Source organism: Panthera tigris, chromosome X, assembly GCF_018350195.1.
Source record: "Panthera tigris isolate Pti1 chromosome X, P.tigris_Pti1_mat1.1, whole genome shotgun sequence".
Lineage (NCBI taxonomy): Eukaryota > Metazoa > Chordata > Mammalia > Carnivora > Felidae > Panthera > Panthera tigris.
In genome coordinates this window covers 121,711,559-121,737,299 of record NC_056677.1, presented here as the reverse complement: position 1 = coordinate 121,737,299, position 25,741 = coordinate 121,711,559, and the positions used below count along the sequence as shown (strand labels likewise).

Below are 25,741 nucleotides of genomic sequence, written 5' to 3'. Positions count from 1 at the left end.
CCAGTATCAGAAGGGATCAAAGGGAGGAAAAGAAGGTTCTTAGATACGAACTGCTTTCCATTTCTTCTTTCTTCTTTTTCCAGAGAACGTAAGAGAGGAAGATGAAACAGGTTCACTAAATCCCCCAAAACCAAAACTACACTCCACGAGGACCAAATGGTGTAGCATTTGAATTACTGTTTAGCCACAAATTAGCACCTCTTAAGAGCTTCACGTTTTTGAGCCATTGGTTTTTGATAAATCCTGATTGGCAAATGTGAGAACAGATGTAGGTGTGCCAGATGGTTTTGCCAGACTTACTCAGGTCTAACTGCCAGACTTCGGGCCAACTAAAGCTGAGAAAATTAAAGAAATAATTTATTCTCTTTCTCCTGACTCTGGGGACTGTTCTCTCTGTGCCCGCTAGTTCAAGTCGGCGAGAGGGGTGGGGTGGGGGGGGGGGGGAATCACTTATTCAACTTCCTGAAATAGACCCAAAGAGGGAAAGCAGAAAATAGTTTCAAAAAATTAAAACATGCTGAAAAATAGTAAAAATGCCCATTATCACTTATCCAAGATTTTATGAGAAAATGTTTGATTCCTTTGAGCCAAACAGTGTTTACAGTTGCAGCAATGAAAATTCTAATTTTGTGCTCTAATGAACACAAAACGATCCATACTCAACCTTGGCAAAACTTATAATGACTGTGTAATTGAAGTGACTCTGTCACATTAAAATATTTCATAAAATTACGGAAAACTGCCAAGAAGGAAGAACATGGACTGGGAAGCCTTGGATATTTGATACAATACCCACACCGCCCCCCTGTTTTGTAAGTAGAATGAATCGGTTTACAGAATTGAAGAAGACCATTCATACCTAACACCAGCTTACCAATCCATAAGATGTTAGATGCTTTTGAGAAGGAGCCACACGATGTAGTCATTTTATTCTAAGCATTAAACATCAAGCTGTCATTTACTTTTGTTGCAATACCTTCAATATACTTCAAATGCTGTTAAATTCTTCCTCACTATGTATTTGGAATGTAAAAAAGGGAAGGTTTTCCTATTTTCCTGGTGACATCCCCTAGTTAGAGTCAACTAGTGCGTCTCACCCACAGCGGAGGCTCTGGGGAATCACCGTCTCCAGCACAACGAAAAATTGAAATCATGGTGATTCACGAGTGTAGACACACAGATTTGGAGAGAACCTGGATTCCATCCTGGTTCAGAGACTACAGAATAGACCTGAGGCCTAATTCCCAGTCTCATTCTCTTCCGGCTTTTGAATTCAAAATTGGAAATATCCACTTCCATATTGAGCTAAGGGTTTTTGTCTTCGCATCCTATGTGCTAAGTCCAAATACTGGCTCAACGGCCGCCTTCTAAACTAGGAGGCAGTGCCTATACAAGTAGAGTGAAGCTTAAAAATGTGTAATTGGGACCCAGAATAGCCAAAACAATCTTGGAAAAGAACAAAGTTGGAGGAATCAAACTTGCTAATTTCTAAACCTACTACAAAGCTATAGTAACCAAGACAGCATGGTATGAAAATAAGGACAGATATATAGATCAATGGCATCAAGCCATTTCAACAGGGAAAGAATAATAGTCTTTTCAGCAAATGATGCCTGGACGACTGGATTTCTACATGCAAAAGAACGATGGTCTTCGGTCCTTCACCTCGGACCGTACATAAAAGTCAACTTAAAATGGATCAAAAACCTAAAACTAAGACCTAAGAACTAAAACCCTTGGAAGGCGTGGACCTTCATGATATGACAACTAAAGCACAAGGAACAAAAGACAAAAATAGGGACGTTGGATTTCATCAAAATTACAGACTGTTGTGCCTCAAAATACATCATCAAGAAAGTGACATGGCAATCCACAGAATAGGAGCAAATTTTTGCAAATCAAAAATCTGATAAGGGACTTGTAGCTAGCATATATAAAGAATTACTACAAATAAATAATAAAAAGACACAGGATCTGAATAGATATTTCTCCGAAGATATAAAATTGGCCAGTAAGTCCACAAAAGACGCCTAACATCATTAGTCATCAGGTAAATGCAGATGAAAACTACAGTGAGTTCTCCCTTCACACCTACTAGGATGGCAATAATCAAAACACAGACAATGGCAGGTGTGGGTGATGTCATCCAAAAAACTGGAAGCCTCATGTACTGCTGATGAGAATGCAAATGGAGCAGTGACTCTAGAAAACAGTCTGGCAGATTCTCAAAAGGCTGAACCCAGAGTTATCAGAGGACCCAGCAATTCCAGTCCTAGGCATAGACCTAAAAGAGCTGAAAGCATGTTCACACAAAAACCTGTGCACGTGTGTTCACAGCAACACTATTTGCTAGAGCCAAAAGGTGAAAACAACCCAAATGCCCATCAGTGGGGGAACGGACAAACATGATGTGCTCTATCCAGAAGATGGACTAGTATTATTCAGCCATAAGGAGGAATGAAGTACCGATTCGTGCCACAACCTGGACGAACCTTGAAACCATCACGCTAAGTGAGGGAAGCCAGGCACACAAGACCACGTGTTGTATGATTCCATTCAGATGAAATGTCCAGAATAGACAAATCCATAGATACAGAGTGGTAAGGGCTGTGTGGAGCGACACAGCGGGGAGTGACAGCTTAATGGGCACAGGGTTTCCCTTGGGGGTGATGAAAATGTTCTAAAATTGATTGTGGTGATTGCTGCACAAATCTGTGAATATACTAAAACCCACTGAATTATACACTTTAAATCAGCAAACTGTATGTTTCGTGAATCATATCTCAAAATAGCTATTTTAAGAAATCGTGCTATCATCCGAAAAGCTCCACTTTATATGTCTACAGTGAAGAAAGTTTTAAGAGAGGGATAGACATCACATGGGATGCTGATCTAGACAACACGGGTATTCATGTTCATCTAATTCTTGAGACCAGAACTCCACTTTTCCAGTTCACTTTTACCTGCTCACAGTGTGGCTGTGGCCGGAAGACTCTGCTCAGGACGACTGTCTGTTGATTCAGACTAGTGGCCCCTTTAGCGGCCCCCTTGGCAGGCTGGTGAACCTTCCAGGTTGTGCCCCAGTGGCTCTGTACACCAACAGTAGGTTGGCTAAAGAAACTTCTGTTTCTAGCTTGGGGGAGGTACCCTCAAATGAGGATCAGTTTGCTTAACTCACTCATGAGTTGACACCATTAATGCAACCCAGCTTTACTTACTGCAGCATATCTCACAGTAGACTGATATTCCACAGACAAAAGCTTTCTAGGTCAAACAAGCTGGGGAAACACTGCATTAAACTATATTTCCCCCTCTTAGAGATGCATTAAGGGCTCAAAATGCAACTTAGAAGAAAACCCTTTTAATCCAGCATTTCCCAATACTTAGTTGACCAATCTCCACCAAACACACCCACCCACATACACTGTCTGTTTTGTCTCCTGAATAACACCTATTAACATCTTTCAAAACACTCTCTATGGGTCACACTTTGGGAAAAGCTAACTTAGACCATCAAATTAGCAGAAGGAAGAGAGAATCATCACCGTGAAGCTAAACCTTAAAGAAAATGAACACGATGCATAACGCTCAAATCCATAGAACAGTGTTTCCTAACCGTTTCCACATCTTGGTCTACATAGGAAAGGACTGGAATAGTATGGTTTGTAGTCAAGAGACTCCAGTGCCCCTGGGCCCTGCCATCCCGAGGTTTACAAGGATCGGTATATCTGCATTTCTGTTACCTGTGCCACTAAAAAGTTGTGGGGCAGCTCTGCTCTGGACAATGTATCAGAAACCCCCCCTAACTGTTTTCATGTTTGAGAATGAGAAGATAAACTGTGTGGGTGACCCCTGACTTATCTGCACATCAGAGAATTTGTACAGATACCAGCACAATGCTTTTCACATCACTGTGACACTGACTATAGTTTTCCTGGGAAAACTGCTAAATCCAGGAACATAACTGGATACTCTGAGGAATCCGACTGGGCATGACCACATCTAGGCACCGGGAAATTTTTTCCCCATCTTTATCGAGATATAATGGACATACGATGTTGTGTAAGCTTGAGGCACATGACATGATAATTTGATAGACTATATTGCAAAAAAATGATTGTTAAAGTAAGTTCGGTGAATATAACTGTCACTTCACATAGCTACCGTGTGTGTGTGTGTGTGTGTGTGTGTGTGTGTGTGGTGAGAACTTTTAAGATCCACTCTCTCAGCACCTGTCACGTATACAATACAGCATTGTTAAGGACCGTCACCATGCTGTGCATTAGGTCCTCAGAACTTATTCATCTTACAACTGGAGGTTTGTACCCTTCAACCACCCTCATCCATATCCCCCATGCTCCCTCCCCTGGTAGCTACCAATCTACTCTGTCTCTATGAGTTTTAGTTTTATTAGATTCCAAATATATAAGTGAAATCACACAGTATTTGAATTTCTCTGTCCATCTTATTTCACTTTAGTATAATCACCTCAAGGCTCATCCATGTTGCTGCAGACGGCAGAATTCCCTTCCATTTTTGTTTGTGTGTGTGTGTGTGTGTGTGTGTGTGTGTATGAATAATATTCTATTATATATCACATTTTCTTTACTCATTCATCCCATGTCTTGGCTGTCATGAATCATGCTGCAATGAACATTCTTTCAAATGTATTTCCAGAAGTGGGATTGCTGGAATGCACGGTAGTTCTATTTTTTTTTTAATGTTTATATATTTATTTTGAGAGAGAGCACCCATGCACGCACACGCATGCACGCATGCACGCATGCAAGTGAGGAAGAGGCCGAGCGAGAGGGAGAGAGAGTAAATCCCAATCAGGCTCCGTGCTGTCAGCACAGAGCCCAGTGCGGGGCTCGATCTCGGGAACCATGAGATCGTGACCTGAGACAAAATCAAGAGTCGGACGCTTAACCGGCTGAGCCACCCAGGTGTCCCCTGGTAAGTTCTATTTTTAATTTTCTGAGAAACCTCCGTACTGTTTTTCACAGTGGCCGCACTAATTTACACTGTCAGCAACAGTGCACAAGGGTTCCCTTTTCTCCACGCCTTTGCCAATGCTTGTTATCGCTGGTCTTTTTTATACGAGGACACTATGAATGGTTCTCATCGTGCTATTTGCACAGGAGCCTTGGTTATTCAAAAGTTCTATGTGCTTCCTGTTGGTAAGTGCATGCTCTGGTTAATCAACTGGTGGTGGCTGAGCCATTGAAGAAGGATTAGATTATAGCTCGCATTGTTTCTCGCCAAGGGTACTCACGCTCTTCTAATTCCTTAAAAATCATTCTCTCTACATTTGATAGTTCTGTTAACCAAATCATTTTGATTAACCAGGGCACTTCTTTCCCCAGGCTTGTCAAATATCAAAAGCAGAAATATAACATTTTTTTTCAGAGATTTTGTTTTTATCATTCACTGACCACATGATTGTCGTTCAGAATATGAGGTATATTTATGATTTCTGTGGCAGTAAAAATTATTTTAAACATCCGATTTCAGAAGGTTTCACAATATACTTTCACCTAAAAGACAAATCCAATTCGACATGAAGTTTCATTACGAAGCAACGGTTACATGTGATGACCCTGGTTATTGAAAATTGAAATGAAGTGAAGGGAAGCTAACACCAACGTGTATGAGATTCTGTGTTCTTTGAATGACACAAAGAACTCAATATATCTAATCATCTCTGTTATGCCCACTGGGGAACTGAGCTCTGGTGATATTGCACAAGGTTGTTTCTTGATTGCTGGGAACCCAAGTATTAAGCCTTATGCCACTTACATCAGTACTTAAAAAAGCTTTGTGTGACCGTTGGATCATGGGAATTGTTCTACTTTCCCTCTCTTGGTTAAAGTAAATAATAGTAATAATCTGGGCACAAAACTCATAAAAGAAGGGTGCCAACCAGTCAGCCCAGGCCAGCATTTTGGCTTCTACGCTTCGTGTCTGAACTATCTCAAACCCAGCAGCAGGCATTAGGCACATCATCCCTGATCGAGTTTTCTCGTGCTCTGACGACTGGCCTAAGCACTGAGACTCTTCACAGGAACACAACAGGGGGAATCATCTCTCTCCTGCCTGTTGTGAGTTTCGCCTGAGAAACTGGAGGGCTAAGACGTGGCATATATTTTGAGGAGCTCCCCCTCCGCTGTTTCCCTCTCTTGCGCATAAAACCATTCTTTCTGGCTCCCCCCAACCCCGACTCAACTCTTCTGTCTTCATGAATCAAATCAGCTTTTAAGTACCTTTCCTCTAGCCCTTCAGAGTCAATGTCACCCCAAGGTTACCAGAGTCCCCTGATGTGTGGCTTCTCCTCCTTCCTTTCTTCCAGTTTCCTCCTTCCCTTCTTGCGTCCTAGAGGCTCAACATATTCTGTCTGTAATATTCTCAATTTCCACTGGGGGCAAGGGTTTGAGAGCTGGGGTACATTTCCGAATTGGGATCTTCTGGTTAGTTGTGCTACACTCTGCCGTCAACATAACTCTGGATTCTTTTTATAGTTCACAAAGGCAACAAGCAGGAAATGATTGCTAGGTGAGCCATGCCTACAAAGGTAGTAGTATGACAGCCTCAATACCCGGTATCACCGTCCTCTCTCCCCTTATCCTGCCCTCCCTAATTCTGCCCTGTCGTCGACCCAGGATCTTTGAGGACTTAAATCATTAGGCAAAATGGTTTTTGTTTTTTTGTTTTTACTGTCTATTTATTTTGAGACAGAAAGAGAGCCGGGGAGGGGTGGAGAAAGAGGGAGACAGAGGATCCGAAGCAGGCTCTGTGCTGTTGGTGCACAGCCCAAGGCAGGGCTCGAACTCACAAACCAAGAGATCATGACCTGAGCCAAAGTCAGATGCTCAACCGACTAAGCCACCCAGGGACCCCATGCAAAATGGTTTTATGGCAAGCATTTGAAGTACAAACAATAGTGAGTCCTGCCACTACTAGTAAAATATTTAATGTGCATGTTAAAAGCTACACTTTGATTACTGACCTGTTAGCCAGTAAGTCTCCAAAACAATTCAAAGTAAATTTCCCTAATATGTCCAGTTATTCGACACTGCCTGAAGAGTTGCTAATGAATGTGCTGCCTGAACGAGCAGAAAGATTGGGAACTTGCACAGCACGGGCCTGGCTAACGTGCCACTGGCACCAGAAAACAGTTCATCCCACACAAAGTTTCCTCTGGAGTGTGTTCCTCATCCAGAGGTGATTTGCCAATAAAATCAGCCTCGATTATTGCGAGCGTAAGAGCGATCCCCGAGGGAGGAGATCTGGCAATTCCATTCTAGGAGACGCTGTATGAGGCAAAAGTAACCTTGTGGTGGTATTATTTCCTGAAACATGGTCTTGTTTTGGTTTCTTTCATACACATTGATATAAAGTGAGGGATTTGCCGAAGTACCAGTGGCGCCATCCAACAACTGCTGGGACTATGGGCCCGTGGGGAAGGCGCTTCTCAGCCTTCCCAGCTCTGAGGAAGAGGACCAGTGTGTGTGTTTTGGCACTGGCTGCTGTGTGTCCCATCCTGCTAATTTCTGAGCATCAGGATGGCCTTTCAAAAAGAGGAGACAGCATGTGCTATCAGCTGTTAGCTTCATAACCTTTCTGTTTCCTTGTCCCACAGTGACAAAAGTGTGCCTTCTGTCATTCTCGAAAATGCTTAATGACATCAAGTGCAGCTGACACCTTTGCCCCTGTGCCTTCCCTTCACGATCAAGAATGGGGCTATGTCCTGCGGTCGGCAGCTGGGTATAGACCAGGAGAATGAATCATCCGTGAGGTGAAACTCTAGTGCTATAAAGACAGTAAAACTAACTTTAAAATGCCTTGGAGTTAAAACCAATATGGAGTACAGAGTTAGTAACCCACATGAGGGCCAATAAGGAGTTCAGTAATTGTCCAAAACACAGAGAAATGACCATGAGATGGATGGATCTAATAGACAGACACATACAGTACGATGGTAACTGCTAAAGTGGACAACGAAGGAGGCTAAAGGGGATGGCGAAGGTACGGGTGGGAGGAGTTGCTCTTTTGCACAGGGTGGTTGTCCGATGGTGTCGCTCTTGCACAAAGCCTTTAACATTCCTCTTGGAGCATTCGCTATCCACAAGGGAACATCACTATCGTTTTGACCCAATATCCGCGTGCATTTCCTTCGCTGGCTACTTTTTCAACGTCCATGGCTCTGAGTCACCGTCCTGGGCTAGTTTACAAAAGTGAAACCCACTTTCAAAGATTTAGCACCTGTCGCTAAGCACCGGTGGAAGAACCTCCCACGCGTGTGATGGCATTCTCCAAGGGGATCTCCCAACAGGCTTTGCGCCCCCATGGCGTCCCTGCAGAAGGGCCCAGCCGTGCTTAGTTCTGTCATGGTCCGGCAGCCTTCATCTGGGTGGATTCAAAACCACACAGCATTTTTCTAGTTGCTACGCGTATGTAAACAGATGTTTCTACGGTGCTAGGAAATAGCAGGGTCTCCCGTTTCCTTTAAGCACCCTCCCCTACAATCTTGTTTCAATCGCGTCAAATCCATTTTTGGCAATAGGTGGGGTTTCAGTTATATGTGAGCGAGTGTACATATATTTGTGTAGAGGGCATATACACACATCCACACCTCTCTTTTTTGTTAATTTTTTTTAAGGTTTTATTTATTTTTGTGAGAGAGACAGAGTGCAGGCAGCGGAGGGGCAGAGAGCGAGGGAGACAGAGAATCCGCAGCAGGCGCCAGGCTCTGATCTGAGCGGTCAGCGCAGAGCCCGACGCGGGGCTCGAGCTCACGAACAGTGAGATCATGGCCTGAGCCAAAGACGGACGCTCGACCGACTGAGCCACCCGGGCGCCCCCACACCTATCTTTCAAGCAGGTTTGCTAGCGTGTCAAATTTGTCGCATCACAGCTTGAGGCAAGTGAAACTTTCACTTAGCCAGTGTAGTAATCTGCATCTCTACTGTGTGGAAGGGAGATGAATAAGGGGTGTTTCCAGTGTAGGTGTTATTATTAGCAGACTCCTGGTAGCTCACACTGCGGGGTTTGATGATGCACGGTGAGCTTCAGGGCTTCCGTGGAGGTGTACAGTCATAAAGTCCCTGAAGCTGCTAAAAAAAAAAAAAAATAGAAAAAGCCACAAGGCTTTTCTGAAATATTTTCCCCAACAATGTGGCATGCACATGTGGGGATATGGTCTTGGAGGAAGGAAAGCGGTCAAATATTAGGGGGTGATGAGGACAGAGAAAGAGAAACCAAGGAAGAGATTTCAGAACTTCTATAGTTACGGCTGCTCTGTCTGCCTATCACCACCAACTCCATCTTGGATGTAAATCACCACGGGGCAGGAGGGGATACTGAGGCACAGAGTACATAAATGCGTGTGTATACAGAAACTGGGTTCTAATGACATGTAATCTATCCCCGTGCTGTAAATTCTACAAATGGAAACACTTCCCTGTGGAAGAATGGTTTACCTTTTTTTTTTTTTAATGTTGGCTCTCTAGATAACTGCTTTTGGTTTAGACAAAAGCTTTAATAAAAGCAGAAACTCTATGCTTCCTATTTCAGTCAACTAAATAATAACTCATGACCCCAGGCTCCTGACTTTGAACATATTTTGTGGTCGATGGAGGGCTGATTTACTGTTTGGAGTCCTGCGTGTAGTTACCATGGGGGCATGCCTCGTTTCCCTAGAAATCCAAATAGCCCTACTGTGCTTACGTCTGTGGCTGATAAAAATACATTCAGAGAGATTTTTTATGTCTGTGCAATGAATTCAGAAAATGAAGCTAGAATAATAATGTTATGTGCCATGCCCAAAATACTAGACGTTTGAATAATGTGAAAGGAACCATATGAAAGCACAGTTTTTAAAAATGTAAGAAACAATCAAGGGTCGATAAAGCCACAAGGGAGCAGCCCAATGCTTAGAGGAACCCTGCGTGCATGGAGATTGACATAAAAGTCTGCCGAAAAGGATTAGCCAGATCTAATCAGGAAGGATTTGATAGATCTATTTCTCTGCAAACAGTTTAAAAAAGGTTTCTAATCCTTCCCTAACTCTAACCTTTAACTTTCTAGAACAAAAGAATCCTTTTTTGGCATTTTCTTAGTTTTGCCCACACTGCACTGCTCTCCTCTTAATGTCAAAAGCGGGGCCCGAATCTCTGGCTGTGTCCCGGCATGTGTCCCTTCTTTGCTCTCCTGTGAGTCACAAACGTGGTATCATCACCTTCCATCTAGAAAAGTGCCCCCTCTCCTTGGCTGCCTCGACCTCCCAGACACGGCTCACAACACAATCTCTGCTTTCTTCTTGCCATGCCGTTTGCGAGTGCTGTCCGGCTCTCTTGAGTGGCTCTCCCTACATGGTTCACCCAGGGACTCCTGTGGAGCGAGGGCGAGCCCACACCGAGCAGGTGGCTCGCTTCTTCCTCTGGGCCTCGTGAGATGCTGCACACACTTTCCTCTGCTTTCCTCGCAGAGCCTGTCTATTCTGCAGGGCAGCGAGGCGGCCGTTTCCTTAGGAGAGTGAGGACCTTCAGGGCAGACACTCTACCTTACTCCTCTCCCCATCGACCGAGCCTGGAACAGTTCATGTTTGTCAAAAGGACGCACGTGCATGGCTTGCCTGACTTTCTAGCAGATCGGCTACGTGCTTCTGAGTTTTCAGCAGCTTTCTGAAAGACTGCCGAACGCTGATGTTAAAATAAAATTGTAGCTGGAAATCGTATGCACCCCAAAGTGGGCTGGGCTGGGTGAACGGATGAAAGAGTTGTCTGTTCTCATCTAAGCGGCATATGCTAAGAAGCACAGGGTTAGAAAGTTGCCTGGTACTTTATAAAGTACTGGATAAAGGAGTATTTTATGAGTGCTGCAGCTTCACCAATGAATGGGTGCTTTCTACTTCCATTTCATCATCGTGGTCGTTAGCATGTTAACTCACCACCTCAAGAAAAGAGGTGCTCATGATGCTTTCGAAAAGATCAGAGATGCTAATGAGACAAACCAACGAGCTTGCAGTTTTGAAGAAACTCTTCCTTATCGATATAAAGTTACCATAATTGAAGTTGGCATAATTGTTCGAATGCCAGCAAACTTGCTGGTTCGTTAAGATTGGAAACATTTGAGGCCATACTCTAGGAAGACAAACTGGTATAAAAAGTGCGCCAGTAGGACTTCACATTTTTTTTTTATTTAAAAAAAGTTTTTTAATGTTTCATTTTTGAGAGAGACAGAGCACGAGTGGGGGAGGGGCAGACAGAGAGGGAGACACAGAATCCGAAGCAGGCTCCGGGCTTTGAGCTGTCAGCACCGAGACGGATGCGGGGCTGAAACTCATGAACCGTGAGATCGTGACCTGAGCCAAAGTCTGATGCTCAACCGACTGAGCCACCCAGGCGCCCCGCTCACTAGCAGGACTTTAAAAACCACCAACAAATTTGAAAGTGAACGTGTGTGTCCTAAGAGGTGATGAGAAAGAGGCAGCGGGTCCACAGTGGACAGAATTCCCGGCACCCCGGGGTTCTGGGCAGTCATCTGGGATCGCTTCCATGATTCGAGTCCCATTACCAAGTGAAAAGGAGGATGGCCAGAACTTTGGGCTGTGCAGATGCCTGCTGAGACCTTCTGCATCCGATTTTAGCTATCCGGACAACATAAACAGCGCCATATATGCAGCCATTTCAACAGAGGTTTGATTGCTCTCTCTCCTTTAACTACCCTTAAAACGGCCAGAGCCGATTAGAGGCTGCCTACGCTTTGGCTGGTGTCACAGGGAGCGCACTGGGCTGGGTGCCTCACTATCAGGAAATGACTGGGCCTTTATGACGCTCACTGGGGACTGCCGGCTTCACAGATCTCACTCAGAGGGACCTCACCCAAAGCTCCCACTCCCCTCGCTGAGGACCACCCCTCAGGATAGTCCCCATTTTCCTTTCCATGGCTGACCTGTAAATTAGCCTGCTCATTGCAAATATTCTTATTAGGGACTGGACGTGAGTTATTGGGCCCTGGTTTTCTCAAACTACCTACGGAAGCCACACTCCCGTGGGGTCATCTTATTTCCCATGGCCCTGCGCATCCAGTTCTGTGTCCCACAAAACACTGTGTCAGGTCGGGCTGTCCTCTGGCCAAACACATTTGGGAAAACTTGGCTAAGACAAAGGTAAAGAAGCCTCTTTCTGCAGGACTCCTTCGAGCCTGCATTACTCAAATATGCACAGGGCACTCCAGGAAAGGGTGCTGGAGCCTTTTAGTCCCAAAGGAGAAGACCCCGCAAGACTGATGTTTGGTGGAACACAGTACAGAATCCATCGCTCCATCATTCTGAGACGATGCGGTGATTCCGGCGATGTTCTGCACAGCGGTGATGTGCGTGTGTCCGAGAGCGTCATAAGAGATAGGGATTCTAACGGCAAAATCACCTCTGGTTGCGAGGGGTCATTTAAATGACTCAACTCAACATTCTTGGGGCCACGCCAATCTTCTATCTAACGTATCTCTTTAAGATTCTAATGATGTGGCTTCTTGTCCCTCATTTCACGGGTACACAAGACAGAAATGAATGATGGGAAATGGCATTCTTTGGGGTGCGTGTGTGTGTGTATGTCAACAGTAGTATTATACATGCGATCTTTACAGTGTGCCTGCTTGTGTGCATCTATATCAAACCTTAACATCAAATATTTCCTAAAATAATTATAAAACAGGATTTCAAGCTTTGGCTTTTTTTCCCAAGAGGTGGAAGAACCAAACAAATAATGTAGCTGAGGTCTGCGGCAAGGAAGGAACATGTACAACCCCATACCATAAGCTAGTGTTCGATTGAGGACTGGATCCCACGTCTATGGACTCATTGTTTATGTTTAGTAATAGGGGAGTAAATGATGATTCACAGTAACGAGTTAGGGCTCCTCAATGCTGAGGTCCCTAAGTCACCATTTCTTCTGAGCTTTGGTTTCCAACCTGACCTTGCACTGCCTGCCACCTCAGCACCAGTGGCTCAAACCAAGTCTTTAAAGTCCTGGTGCAAATGTCCCTGCCCCCCCCCCCCGCCTTCTCCACCAGCGCTAACTGGAAGCACGTTCTGTCCTTAGAGCTTCCCTTGTACTCTATCTGTTTCCTACTTAACAAACATCTCTCTCTATCTTGTATTTAGTTCTTTACAAACCGATTTTATCTCTCCTACTGGACTCTAAACTCCTCGAGGGTAAGACCTGTGTCAGATTTATTTTTAATTCCCTCAGCATCTATCGCAGTTCCCGGAACGCTGTAGATTCCCAATAAATATTCATTGGGTGAATAAATGAATAATGCACAAACACCATGGGCAGGACAATCTTTGTGGCTATTTGTCAATTTCAATAATGAAACCACCGTATCTGTAAGATGGATTGGCTCGTAAATAAAGCTGTAATTTCCGAAGCAGAGTGGATTCTGATCCTGATTTGTGAAAGACAACAACTACGTTGTTTAACGTTGTTAAAGTGTAAAAGCAAGGAAGAATGTGATGCTTGACAACTGTGCTCCCTCTCCCTCTCTCTCCCTCTCTCTCCCTCTCCACCCCCCGCCCTTCCTTTTGGTAACAGATGTCAACCTCGGTTAGATTCAACTCAACTTATTAGTGCATGGCTTTTAGCCAAAAGCAATTCACATTTGCAGAAGTGTACTATCACATATGTCTTAATAACAGAAATGTGTTTTTAAAAAAATGTATGTGATAAGTCACATATGGTAGAAGAAATCTGTACATCTCTCAGGCCTTGTTGTCACAATGAAAGCTTGAAGATAATTGCTGCAGACCATTAACATACAAGTGAAAGTCTCTCTGACACATTAAAGAGCCACAGTTTGAACATACTAATCAAGCTTTGATATCGGCACGGCTCCAGCAGACTGAGAAATATACCAGCATCTCTTGTCCTGATCACTGATCTTAAGAACATTCCATTTTGATTCTTACCCTCAGAGGTAATATTTAATGTTTCAGGGTAGAATCATTAGTGTATCCAGGTACATTATGGGCTTACCTTCACTAAGCATATATTTAATTTCTCCTTTCTATGGAGTGTAATTAATGTGTACCACGGTCCCCCTGTGGTGTCGAAAGAACCTTACAACCATGAAGGCATTAAAAGTAAATTGAACAAGTGCTTGAGAAATGGGGAAGAGGAAGCAAACCCTTGGAGGGGAAAACAGACCAACTAAATGGATATTGTGAGTCATTTACCATCACTGCGATTGAAAGTATGCTTAGCCTTAGTTAGATCTTGGGGAGTAATGGAATTTTGGAACATGCACGTGCCTTTTGCAATATACCCATCTACATACAACTTGGAAGGCTAGCAGTATGCTCTAGGTCTGTGTTCACCGGTTTCTGACACATAGCTGCTCTGTCAATAGGTCTCATACGCGTAACGACTTCAAAGATAGTAAATTAGGAGCGGTCTGTTTGCTCTGAATGAGAAATGAGAATTGGGTGGGACATCATCCCCAGATATCCAGAACCCGTGAAAAGGGCTCAGTAAACACCTGCTCAATGTTTTAAAGGCCAAAAAAAGGGGGGGGGGCTGATAAGTTTAACTTGCACAGTCATAGAAAAGCTTACATCTGTGCCTTTTTCTTCTCTTTATTTTATTTTTAAAAATTTTTAAACATTTTTATTTATTTTCGACAGACAGAGAGAGAAAGAGCGCAAGCAGGGGAGGGGAAGAGAGAGAGGAAGACAAAGAATCTGAAGCAGTCTCCAGGCTCTGAGCTGTCAGCACAGAGCCCAACACAGGGCTCGAACCCATGAACCGCGAGATCATGACCCAAGCCGAAGTTGGACGCTTAACTGACTGAGCCACCCAGGAACCCCTGCTTTTATTGTATTTTTTTAAGTTTATTTATTTTGAGAGAGGAGGAGAGACAGAGAGAGAGAGCACAGGAGGGGCAGAGAGAGAGAGAGAGGGAGACACAGAATTCAAACCAGGATCCAGGCTCTGAGCTGTCAGCACAGAACCTGATGCAGGGCTCAAACCCACCAACCGCGAGATGACTTGAGCTGAAGTCGGACGCTCAACCGATTGAGCCACCCAGGTGCCCCTGTGCCTTTTTCTACCTGACCAATGAGGGCAGAGGTCAGCAAGCTTTTTCTGTAAGGGGCCAGGTAGTAAACAGCTTTGGTTGTGTGGTTTGTACGGTGTCTGTCACAACTAATCTCTGCCACTGTAGCACAAAAGGAGGCACAGACAATATGGAAACAAATGAGTGTTGCTGTGTGCCAATATAGCTTTTTTTATAGGCACTGAAATTTGAATTTCATGTAATTTTCACATGTCATGGAATATTCTTTTGATTTCTTTTCCCCAACCATTTGCCAAACCGTGCACCAGACGACGACATCCAATCACACATATGATCACGTGCACCAATGTGCGTTCATGCTTTATTTGTAAATGCCTCCAGACCTCTACTTTTCCAGTAAGACTGTATACACTTTCCATCGTGCGCTCCATCAAATGTCAATTCTGGCACAGAAGATCAAGCCAGTGCCTGGTCAGAGGCAAAGCAGCTCGGATGAACCAGAGCAACGTGGGAGCATTTTATATGTGGCGTGAGTCGAGAATAAGAGGGTAGTGGATGACTTCATCTGTCACAACAGACGGCCCCTTCCGGTCTGACACTCTAGTTAGTATAACCAACCGTCTCCTGAAGCCTCCAGGCCAAGTTCCCGGAAGGACTGTTTTCTAGGATGTGTCCAACGTGTTGACCTGCTCATTCAGTCACAAAAACATGGGTTGAACCCTTACTCTATTTGAGGTCTCAGTGCACTGTGTGTAACCAAAATTCTCCGTCAGACGTCAGAACCAGAAGAGGACCGCTACGCACAAAACTAAAAACTCCGCTTTGGCTATGCTGTCAGTGTAAATGACCCACGCTCTGGAATTTCTGTCCATGAGCTAAGGTCTTGAAGAGATCTCTCTTCTTCAGGCGCCCAGTGGTTGCGGCTGGGCGGCTGGGCTAGGCGTCGTGAGCCCGCATGTAGCCTGGTACCCAAAGGCACACCAAGAACAGCATCTTACTTAATTAGAAGACAATTCTAAGCATCTACCAGTTGATTGTGAGGCTAGACATTAGATGGAGTCTCGCCGTGAATTAGCCAGAACCCATAATATATATATATTGTGTATATATACTGTGTATACACACACACACACACACACACACACACACACACACACACACACATTATCTGTAAAATCGAATCCTTACAAGGAGCATGCCAAGATGGAGCCTAGGTCTTACTTCCTATTGGGGGGGTTTGAACTTGGAGATGTCTGCCCCACTGGGGGCCTGGGCTTACCCTCCTCCAGCCCTTGCCCCATCCCTTGTGACCTGGGACACACATCTGCACACCGGTGGACTGGAGGGAAGGGTGCAATAAGACTAGGGGAAAGAAGATTGCTAATGGCCCACCCAGGGACTAGCAGTCCTGGCCTCGGCCTCATTAGCGCCACCCTCTAATCCCGCCACAGGCTGGCGGTAGAGAAGCCTTCAGGGCATAGACAGGAAAGAAATCAGGCTGCAGAGAAGATTTCAACCCCAATCAAACAACCAGCCAGAAACTCAGCTACTGGAAATACTCCCCTAGGATGACTATAGCACAATACATCTCCAGATGACAGAAGCTCCTCGAGAGGCTACAAAAGCCGATAAGGAATATTCTGTGGCCTAAGAAAAATGAATTTGAAAAAGGACACGAGACCTTTTGGAAAAATGAATTAGAGGTTGGATTTAATGGTGTGCTAAACACTACCCCGGTGACTTGGAAAAGCAGCCTTCTTGCCATCGCTATCAGTTGACCCATTCTCCCAGAAACTATTAAAAATCAATGCACTCCCCCATTCCTGCATTCAGTGCCCACGACAACGGGACAGGGCTACCCTGATTTAACGCGGAGTTCCTTGAGGCGTGATACTGCGAGGCCTGTAACAACCCAGACAGGAGAGCAGGACTTCCCTAGGCCATATGGCTGGTGGGCCTAGTATGCATTAACAGTGCAATCAGATGTCACAAACCCAAATGACAAGGCAAACATCCTTCTTAATTTGAAAGTCTCCCTTCTGGAAGAGGCAGGATGTCCAAGATGTACTATATTTAAAAGAATACGGCGCTGCTTGTTTATAATTTAAGAGTGTCCCATAAAAATGCCTTGGCAATAGCTCTCTGTTAGCTAGAAAAACCTTTAGTTAAATATATTTTTATGAGCTTTTCATTAACAGGGTAGCAAGGCCTTGATGCCAAGGTGCCGAAGCTCCCCACGTGGCTGGAAATCACTTGGCACATTTTTAGCCATTTAAGTCTCTGTCTTAGGTCCAAGGTTTGCAATTAAATATATAATCTTTTTAGCATGCGCAAAACCCAAAGGCCTGAAGTGCCGTGCCTCGAATAGGATTATAATAGTATTTGGCAACTCTTCATGGATGGCACGTATTAATTTATGTAAACTGGGCACGACTTGGGGCACTTAGTCATCAGGACCACAAGCAAAAATAAAATAAAAATAAAAGCTAGTCCCCACTAGCTCTTTTTGGGTTTTGGTAGGTCCCCCCCCCCTTGTTTTGTTTTTGTCTGTCGACTGTCATAAACAGAGACGAACTTGAAATCCCAGGTCTCTTTTACGACCTTATTTTTCTTCACATGCATGGAGTCCATTCAAATTAACAATGCCAACTAATAAAAAATAACTTACTTCACAGGATTGTTCTTAGGTTTTGCCTTTTCAACAGCCTGTAAGCAGAAGAAAAAAAATGCAATTAGACAACATTAGCAGGCATAATCTTTGCAACTAGTTACCAAACAATAAGCAATATAAAATGCTCTTCCGAAACATACGGACCTAACCGAAGCAGGCTGCTTTGCGATAAGCAGACTGGAGACACAGAAAGCAATTTTCCTCTCTCGGGGAACATGGTTACCTGTCCAAGTGCAGCTTTCAGACACAGACACTCATTCCTGTCTCCCCACCCTGCACTCAAATCTTACCTGCTGGGTGGGCTTGCCTGGGTTATTACCACAGGATGGAGAGGCAGGGGCGGGGGCTGGGGGACAGTGATGGGCCCATCCTGGGTTTTTAGATTTGTGGCAGGGACCCGCTTACCCTGCCTGACTACTGACACCTGGCCATACCTGCATGGTGAGAGCAAGGCCAAAGTAGCCATTTCTAAAATCATTTTTATTAGCAGACACCACAAAAGGCCAGGGGACGACCGACTACGCGGATCAATGTCTTCCCGTGGAACCTTTAAGAAAACACACACCAAATCATCGAAATGAGGAAATCTCTGGGCCTCTCGGCCTGTGTCGCCTTAGACATGGAGCCTGGTTCCAGTTTATTGCTGAACCCATTGATCTGTGTACAGTCCATTTATCATTCATGAAAAGAGCTAGTGATCTTCACAGTATATTAGAAGAAACAACTCAGATCATCTGTCAACAGCCCTCTTAGAGATTTCTGTTTCCCTCTCCACAGGGATTGCATCTCCTTCGATTCTTCTGGAATTAAAATGTTGCTAAGCAACACAGCTGGGGGCGCTGATGGCAGAATGGCTACAGTCTATCAAACTGTTTAAGCACCTGGAGGGTTTTAGTGATGATTTTTTTCATACTTCTGTAGCATAATTATGTAATCAGAACCAAACTTGTACTCCCCTAGACTTTTTCACACTACAGAAAGAACACTTACTATGGGGAGCACTGAGACCTTCAGACCCTTTCCAGAAGTATCCATCCGGAGACCTTTGTATCTGTGAATCTCAGAGGTGGGTGAGGGCTACAGGATGTAGAGGCAGCTACTTGTAACGCTGGACTCGGCGTTCGGGGTGACCACTGCGTGAGGAAATACCCCAAAGCCTCCTACGCCTAACTACGGCTCGACACGCTTCGAAGCGATTTTGTTTGAAAGAAGTGAAACGCTTCGCAAGTTTAGAGACTAGTGCTGGGAATTCAAGTCCTTCTCACCTACGACGTCTCGGGTTCTGCTGCTAGGTAAATAAATACCCATTAATATGTGGGCAGGTTCTTTGCCTCTCGGTGGCAGAAATCACCTTCTCACCATCTGTGCCCGGGGTTGAATTCTGGCAGGCGGCAGAGCGGCAAGAAAGCAAGAGCAGGAGGTAACAGGTGAAGATGATAAAATAAGCAATAGGTGTGTGGCTGGCCCGTGTCACGTCTCACATGTAGTTCGGAGATGCAGGTCTGTCCCTGAGACGGCCCCGGAAAGGAAGTGGAAAGGAAGAGGCGGATGCTGGCGGGGAGCAGGGGCCGGACCCAGTCTACCCACCTGTGCACACCCGCACCTTCCTTTTCTACCACCTCTCGTCCCCCAGTCCTGGCTGGGTCGGAACGGGGTAGGGAAATGGGATGGAGACGTGTCATTGTGGAAATCACACGAACCCACTTCGCCCCATCTCTTTAATCCAAATGAGTCTGTGCTTAAAGAAGACGAAGGCTATGTCATAAAGTAACGAGCATGCTGTTCAAGTGGTTTCCTTTGAAAGCACGCTGGAAGTGATAGTATGAGCAGGCCACTGGCAGAAGACAGGGAGGGAGAAATCAAAGTGACATTGCTTAACCTAGCTTTCATTCAGCGACATGGTTTTTGAAAATGTCTTCTCTTCTCTGATCAGGAGGAACAGAATCGTGTTCGAGGCCAGTTTCTTTGAAACCCATGTCTATACAGCCATCATAGGAAAATAACTTCATTGAAATTAATGTTTTCTGGGCTGCTTGGCTATTGATTGAAAATGTCTATGCCGAGAGGTTCTCTTTCCTTTGGGAATTAACTCGGGATCGTTCCAGAGCGCCAACCGCTCTGCTCAGACGTGCTCACGTCACCCTCCTGTGTGCTCAGCACCTTTGATCTCCAAGCTGAGCGGTCGCAGGGAGTGTCAGACCTGAGACAGAGCTCACAGTGTGTGTCCTTTATGCTCACTGCGATGTGACTTTGTTTCAAGCGTGATACAGAGAATTATTCAGCTCCCAGACTTTGAAGAAAACTTAAGTGAATTATTTGTGGGAAAAATATCTACGTCTTTAGGGTCTGAGAAGCAGTCTACAAAATACACAGGGAGAACATCCCTTTCTCTGAAACGACGTGATGTGAAAAGACCGATCCCAAGTACAAAATGGGAGATCCCCTTAAAAAGGAGGGGAATCAAAACAAAGTGATCTTGTGTAATTCGCCACACATTACGAGGGTTGCACATTGGGATGACAGATCATTTTGAGTTTAAAAACATACATTAAAAGTAATTTAAACTGATTGGAAGATGGAGGCTAGATAGTTAACACTCATGCTGCTTTAATTTGCAACGTCTATACGCTTTCTAAAGCCTACGTTCTACTTCTTTTGTGCCGCGTTCCCGTAACATGATACTCATCTTGTCACTAAGGCACCTCTACCCCAAGGATGATACGATAACTGAAAACGTTAGAAAATATATTCCACCATGGTGTGAGGAGAGGCCGTGGACTACGGCGGAAAGACTGATGAGCTACAAATCCAGAAACCCGAGGGTCGATGGCGGGGGGAGAGGTGGAAGGGAGGGGAAAGTGGGTGATGGGCATTGAGGAGCGCCCCTGTTGGGATGAGCACTGGGTGTTGTATGGAAACCAACTTGACAATAAATTTCATATTAAAAAAAAGAAAAGAAAGAAATCCAGAAACCTGGGTTCCGCCCCCAGCTTTGCCACTTACTATCGTCATGACATTAGCAAGGTGACGGGCACTTCTGAGCCTGAGTTTCCTCATTTTAAAAATGAAGATAATCAGTCCTGCCCCATCTAGATCAAGGGTGGTCGCGAGTAGCCCGCATCCATGACGGTGCTCGAGAAACAGCCTGCTCTGCCTTCCGGCTTCCACGCACACACCGGCACCGCCAGAGAGCTTATGGGCTTGCTGACTTAGTGACCCGGTAGCAGCTAGCAGACGTATGCAGTTATTCCGGACTAGAATGCTCCCGTCTGGAAAGTCCTCCCCGAGGGAGATTTTGATGTGTTTAGATCCTGACACGCCTAGGCCAGCAGGAGACAGAGCCCGGTACCTTCACGTGGGCCTCTGCCCTCAACCTTCTCAGGGGCTGCTGCTGGTGGCAGCGAGGTCAGGGCCCCCGAGGCGCCGTCGGGGGCACGCGGGGGGGCGGGGGGCACTGTGGGGGCACGAGTGCTCGTGCAAACACTCAAATGACTCTGTCTCCCTCCCTCTGTCATAGGGCATCTTGAAGAATTATACGCCCGGAGAGAAGGCTCGTCTCTCATCCCAGGAGTGTTCACGAACTGATTCCTCAGGAGAGATGATGGGGTAAAGGACACGCTCATAGGTGCTCACTCATTAAATCTATCTTCCTCAAATGAAGAAAGGACCTCGCCTTTCTGTGATGCAGACACTCCTCCGGCCGCGCTGAAGCTGAAGTGAATCAGGGACCATACTGAATTACAGGAACCATGAAAGTGTTACAGCTGTCCTGAGAAAACAGAAAGCAGGAAGGAAAGAACGTGGCCGTCTGGTGAGTCCCGTCCTCCATGGCACATGTAACGCCGTGTTTCTTTAGGGAGAAAATGCTACGAACGCTTCCTCCGTAGATGGATGTACCTACCTTTCAAGAAACCCTCTGGTAAGGGAATTCTGTCCCGGTGTTATTCTAGTCCAGCAAACATGTATACTACATTTATTTATTTTAACCGAGAGAATCTTCTGGGGCTTTTCAGAAACATGCCCTGAACCGTGATAGCCACACTTATGATAATGCCTTCGCCCTGGCCCCAGGCGTGCAGAAAACGGATCCAATGCAGTATGGTTCCTGTTTGTTGAGACTGTCAAGGTGAGCACGTGGATGGCCTAGACGTATTATAGCAGTGGACTCATTTTCCAAGGCTGTGTATTCAGGTACTGCTTTTTTCCTTAATCAATAATAATGCTGTCAGTCAAGCATAAAACGTGATTCTATTAGCACTTCTCTCTATAGCTTTTGCCTCTCCCGCTTATGTGTTTTTCTCCTGGCATTCTGCTGGCAGATATACCCAAGCTGGGTCTATACGACACATTTCGTGATTAAGAAAAAAGTGAAAAGTCAATCCTTCAGATGATTTTTAAATAAGCGTCTATTGGGGCATTATGGAAACAAGGCAGAAGAACCATTGATTGCATGGCTTTTGTGCTTCTGTGTTTTCCCTTTTTTAACTCTTCACAGGGCTATTCTGTGAGACACGGCCTTACCTTAACCTAGTGGCACGTATTGGTAAATTGTATCGATCACCTACGTTCAGAAGAGAAAACCCCTCTATTAAGCAAATGAACTCATCATTAGGGTATTGCGATGGTCTAAAATCAGTATCTCTAGAATTGGTTAAATCAAGTAAAGAGACATGTACTGAGAACACTTGCCCAAATATAAAAATGAAGTGCTTAATTATAGCATTTAAATAGACTTCACTGGAATGAGTGAAACAGCCAGGGGCTCGTATTATATCCTATAGGCTGAGGTTTCAGCGGGCGGCTCACGTGCATAGGCAGGACGGCAGATTAAGGGGAGAAAATGTCACTCAGCATTTTGCAACACCTGAATGCCTGCCTGAATTTCTGACTGTATCTCCAGGGACTGAAATCTTTAGGGAAATACCACCTATTGCATTTAACCCTCTGAATAGGTGCACAGAAGGAAACGTGGAAAACGTCACGTGTTTGAACCTGGAGCCCGTAGGAAGTAAAAACACGTTTCCTATCGTTAGAGTACTGGGCTTCTCCCATTTTGGTTTAACTCACCGACTTCTATGTGTGTATGAAGTAGGCCCGTGCTAGACAGAAAAGGGGCAGCCGTAGAATTCTGACAGGCAGAGCCTGCAGGAAATTTGTTCCCGGCGGAGGGAACTGCATCTTGCAGCTAACAGTCACTTAATAAACATTGATCAGATAAATGAGTTGCGGACGGCCACGGAATCGGATAGGCCTGGGCACTACTCAGGGCACGGAAGGGCGCCGGAGGAAAAGCTGAGCTCTAGGATATGTGTATCTAGATCCGTGCTGCGAGTGCACCTGGGGCTACGATTCCCACCCCAGAGAGGAGTCCGGGGTGGCACTGCCGGGGTGGATTTCCCAGTCTGCTTTTCGGCAGAAGGTTGTGCCCCTCCTTACTCTTCCCACTCACCTGGACAATGGCCACTGCCCCTTCACCGGTCTTCTGGTCTCTCTATTTTACCCCTATTTAAATTTTTTTTAATGTTTTTATTTTTGAGAGAGGGAGACAGAGAGAAAGCAGGGGAGGGGCAGAGAGAGAGAGGGAGACACAGAATCCAAAGCAGGCTTCAGGCTCTAAGCTGTCAGTGCAGAGCCTGACACAAGGCTTGAACTCATGAACCACGAGATCATAACCTGAGCCGAAGTGACTGAGCCACCCAGGCGCCCCATCCCTATTTTATGCTCCACTTTGGCCATGACTTGCTCAGAGCCCTTCATGGCTTCCTACTGCTCGGCGAACTATCAATCAAGTTCACCCACCCTGCCATTCAAGACCTTGCCTAGTGCCAGTTGAACAGTAGCCTGGTAGCAGGTCATATTTGTTCTTGTATATATATTTTGCTAACATGGCAGTTCGTAGGAGTTTTTCCAGTGTCTTTAGCAAGATCCATTTGTCACCTGGCGATTTTGTTTATACCTAAACTTTTGCTATCTTGTAACTTAATGAAAAATGCACTGTCTTTGGTGAAGAAGCATGTTTCACTCAGAAGAGTCTTCTGTTGACATTAATCATTCTCTAAGTGGAGTAAATGTGGAGACACCAGGCAGAGCAACTCAACATTGGCTTGAGTTATTTATTCTCCCCATTAGAAGGACCAATGGAAAAGGCACTTAGTTATTATTGTCCCCTGATGTTGGTGGATTTGAAAATTCAATTATCTCCCCTCCACTGCCAACCTGAGCCCTCTTGCCCCTCTTGCTCCTCATGCTAGAGGGACACCTCTCACAACATGACATGTGTCCTTTGGTGGGAGCCTCTATTATCTAATAGAGGCTCTCTCCTTACCACGTGTGAGCAGGAAAATGGGAAGGATATTCTTAGTGCATAGTAGGTACCCCATTATATGAAAGTATTCTACAACCTCCATGAAGTGAACACTGATGATGCATCCTCAGCATCAGCACACTAGTGTAGTCAGGCTTTCTGTCCCTTAAGAGCACGTTACACTCTGGGTAAGAACACTACACCCACCATTATCCATATACCTGTATTAGAAAACCCTTTAGTCTTCCACCTATGAGACGTCTTTACTCTCTCACTGCTACCACACTCATCATACTTCTGACACCAGATGTGTGAGGGATTGTCCCCACACCAAGCAGTTCTGTGTGACACCAGCTAGGTGTCCTACAATTTAACTCACTTTTGACACTCTCTACCTGGAGACAGTGTCAGACTCCTCAGGTTAAGGGCTGAGTCCCACAAGACCACCTCCCACTTCATATGCTCATTGCAGGCCCAAGTTGTCACCTGTCATTCTAACCGATCGGCTAAAAAACAAGAGGTTCCCCCTCCTCACGTTCGACAAATTGGCCAGAGCGACTCACAAAACTCAGGCAGTTTACTTATGTCTACCGGTTTGTTAAAGGACATGATAAAAGAGACAGATGGACAGTCAGATGAGGAGATACACAGGGTGAGGTCTGGGCGGTCCCAAGTGTAAGAGCTTATGTCCCTGTGGACTTGGGGTTCATCAATCACGCTCCTGGGATGTGGTGTGTTAACCCACCTGGAAACTCTCCAAACCCCATACTATTGGGATTTTATGGAGGCCTCTTCACATAGGTATGATTAATTGTTAATTCAGCTTCTGCGATCTCTCCCTTCTCTAGAGAAGCGTGTGTGTGTGTGTGTGTGTGTGTGTGTGTGTGTGTGTGCGTGTGTGCATGCGTGCACGTGCACATGTGTAGCAGGATCAAGTAGAGGAACAGGGCTGAAAGTTCCAAGCTTCTAATCATGACTTGGTCTTTCTGGTGAGAAGCTACCATTCAGGAGCCCATGCAGAGTCACCTCATTAGAACACTCCTATCACCCAGGAAATTCCAAGGGATTTGGTGGCCTGTATCAGCCACAGGGCTCAAAGACCAAGTGTCAGAACAAAAGATGCTCCTAGTGCTCTTATCACTTAGGAAATTACAAGGGTTTTAGGAGCCCCATGCCAGGAAACAGGGCCAGAGACTAATGCATCCCTGTATATATTTTCTATTATCTCACAACAGCAAATACCGACTTCTCTGTGCCCCAATGTCCTTATTGGCAAAATGAGGCAGCTGGAATAAAGGCTCTCCACAACAGTTTTCTTTAATTTTTTTAATGTTTATTTATTTTTGAGAGAGAGAGACAGAGAGAGACAGAGGGAGAGAGAGAGAGAGAGAGAGAGAGAGAGAGAGACAGAGCATGAGCGGGGGAGGTACAGAGAGGAAGGGAGACATAGAATCCAAAGCAGGCTCTAGGCTGTAAGCACAGAGCCCAATGCGGGGCTTGAACCCACAAACTGTGAGATCATGATGTGAGCCAAAGTCAGACACTCAACCAACTAAACCACCCAGGCACCCCTCTCCACGGTTATTTTCAAGTCTGGCATTTTATATTCTAATACATAAGTACTGCAGTCTATATAGTATGCAAGTATGCAGTCATACATGCATGAGCCACGGCTAAATATGGAAGCAGAGTCT

The 25,741-nt window shown here is 45.2% G+C and overlaps 1 protein-coding gene across 8 annotated transcripts in view; it reads right to left on the bottom strand.

The window, feature by feature from the left end:
• Nucleotides 1–25,741, bottom strand: part of AFF2 (AF4/FMR2 family member 2) — a 452,543-nt gene that overhangs the window by 64,943 nt on the left and 361,859 nt on the right. For all 8 annotated transcript variants that reach the window (XM_042973735.1, XM_042973737.1, XM_042973739.1 and 5 more), the window contains one exon: nt 17,741–17,778. In XM_042973735.1, coding sequence (XP_042829669.1) covers nt 17,741–17,778 — 38 coding nt within the window. The remainder of the gene's footprint in view (nt 1–17,740; nt 17,779–25,741) is intronic.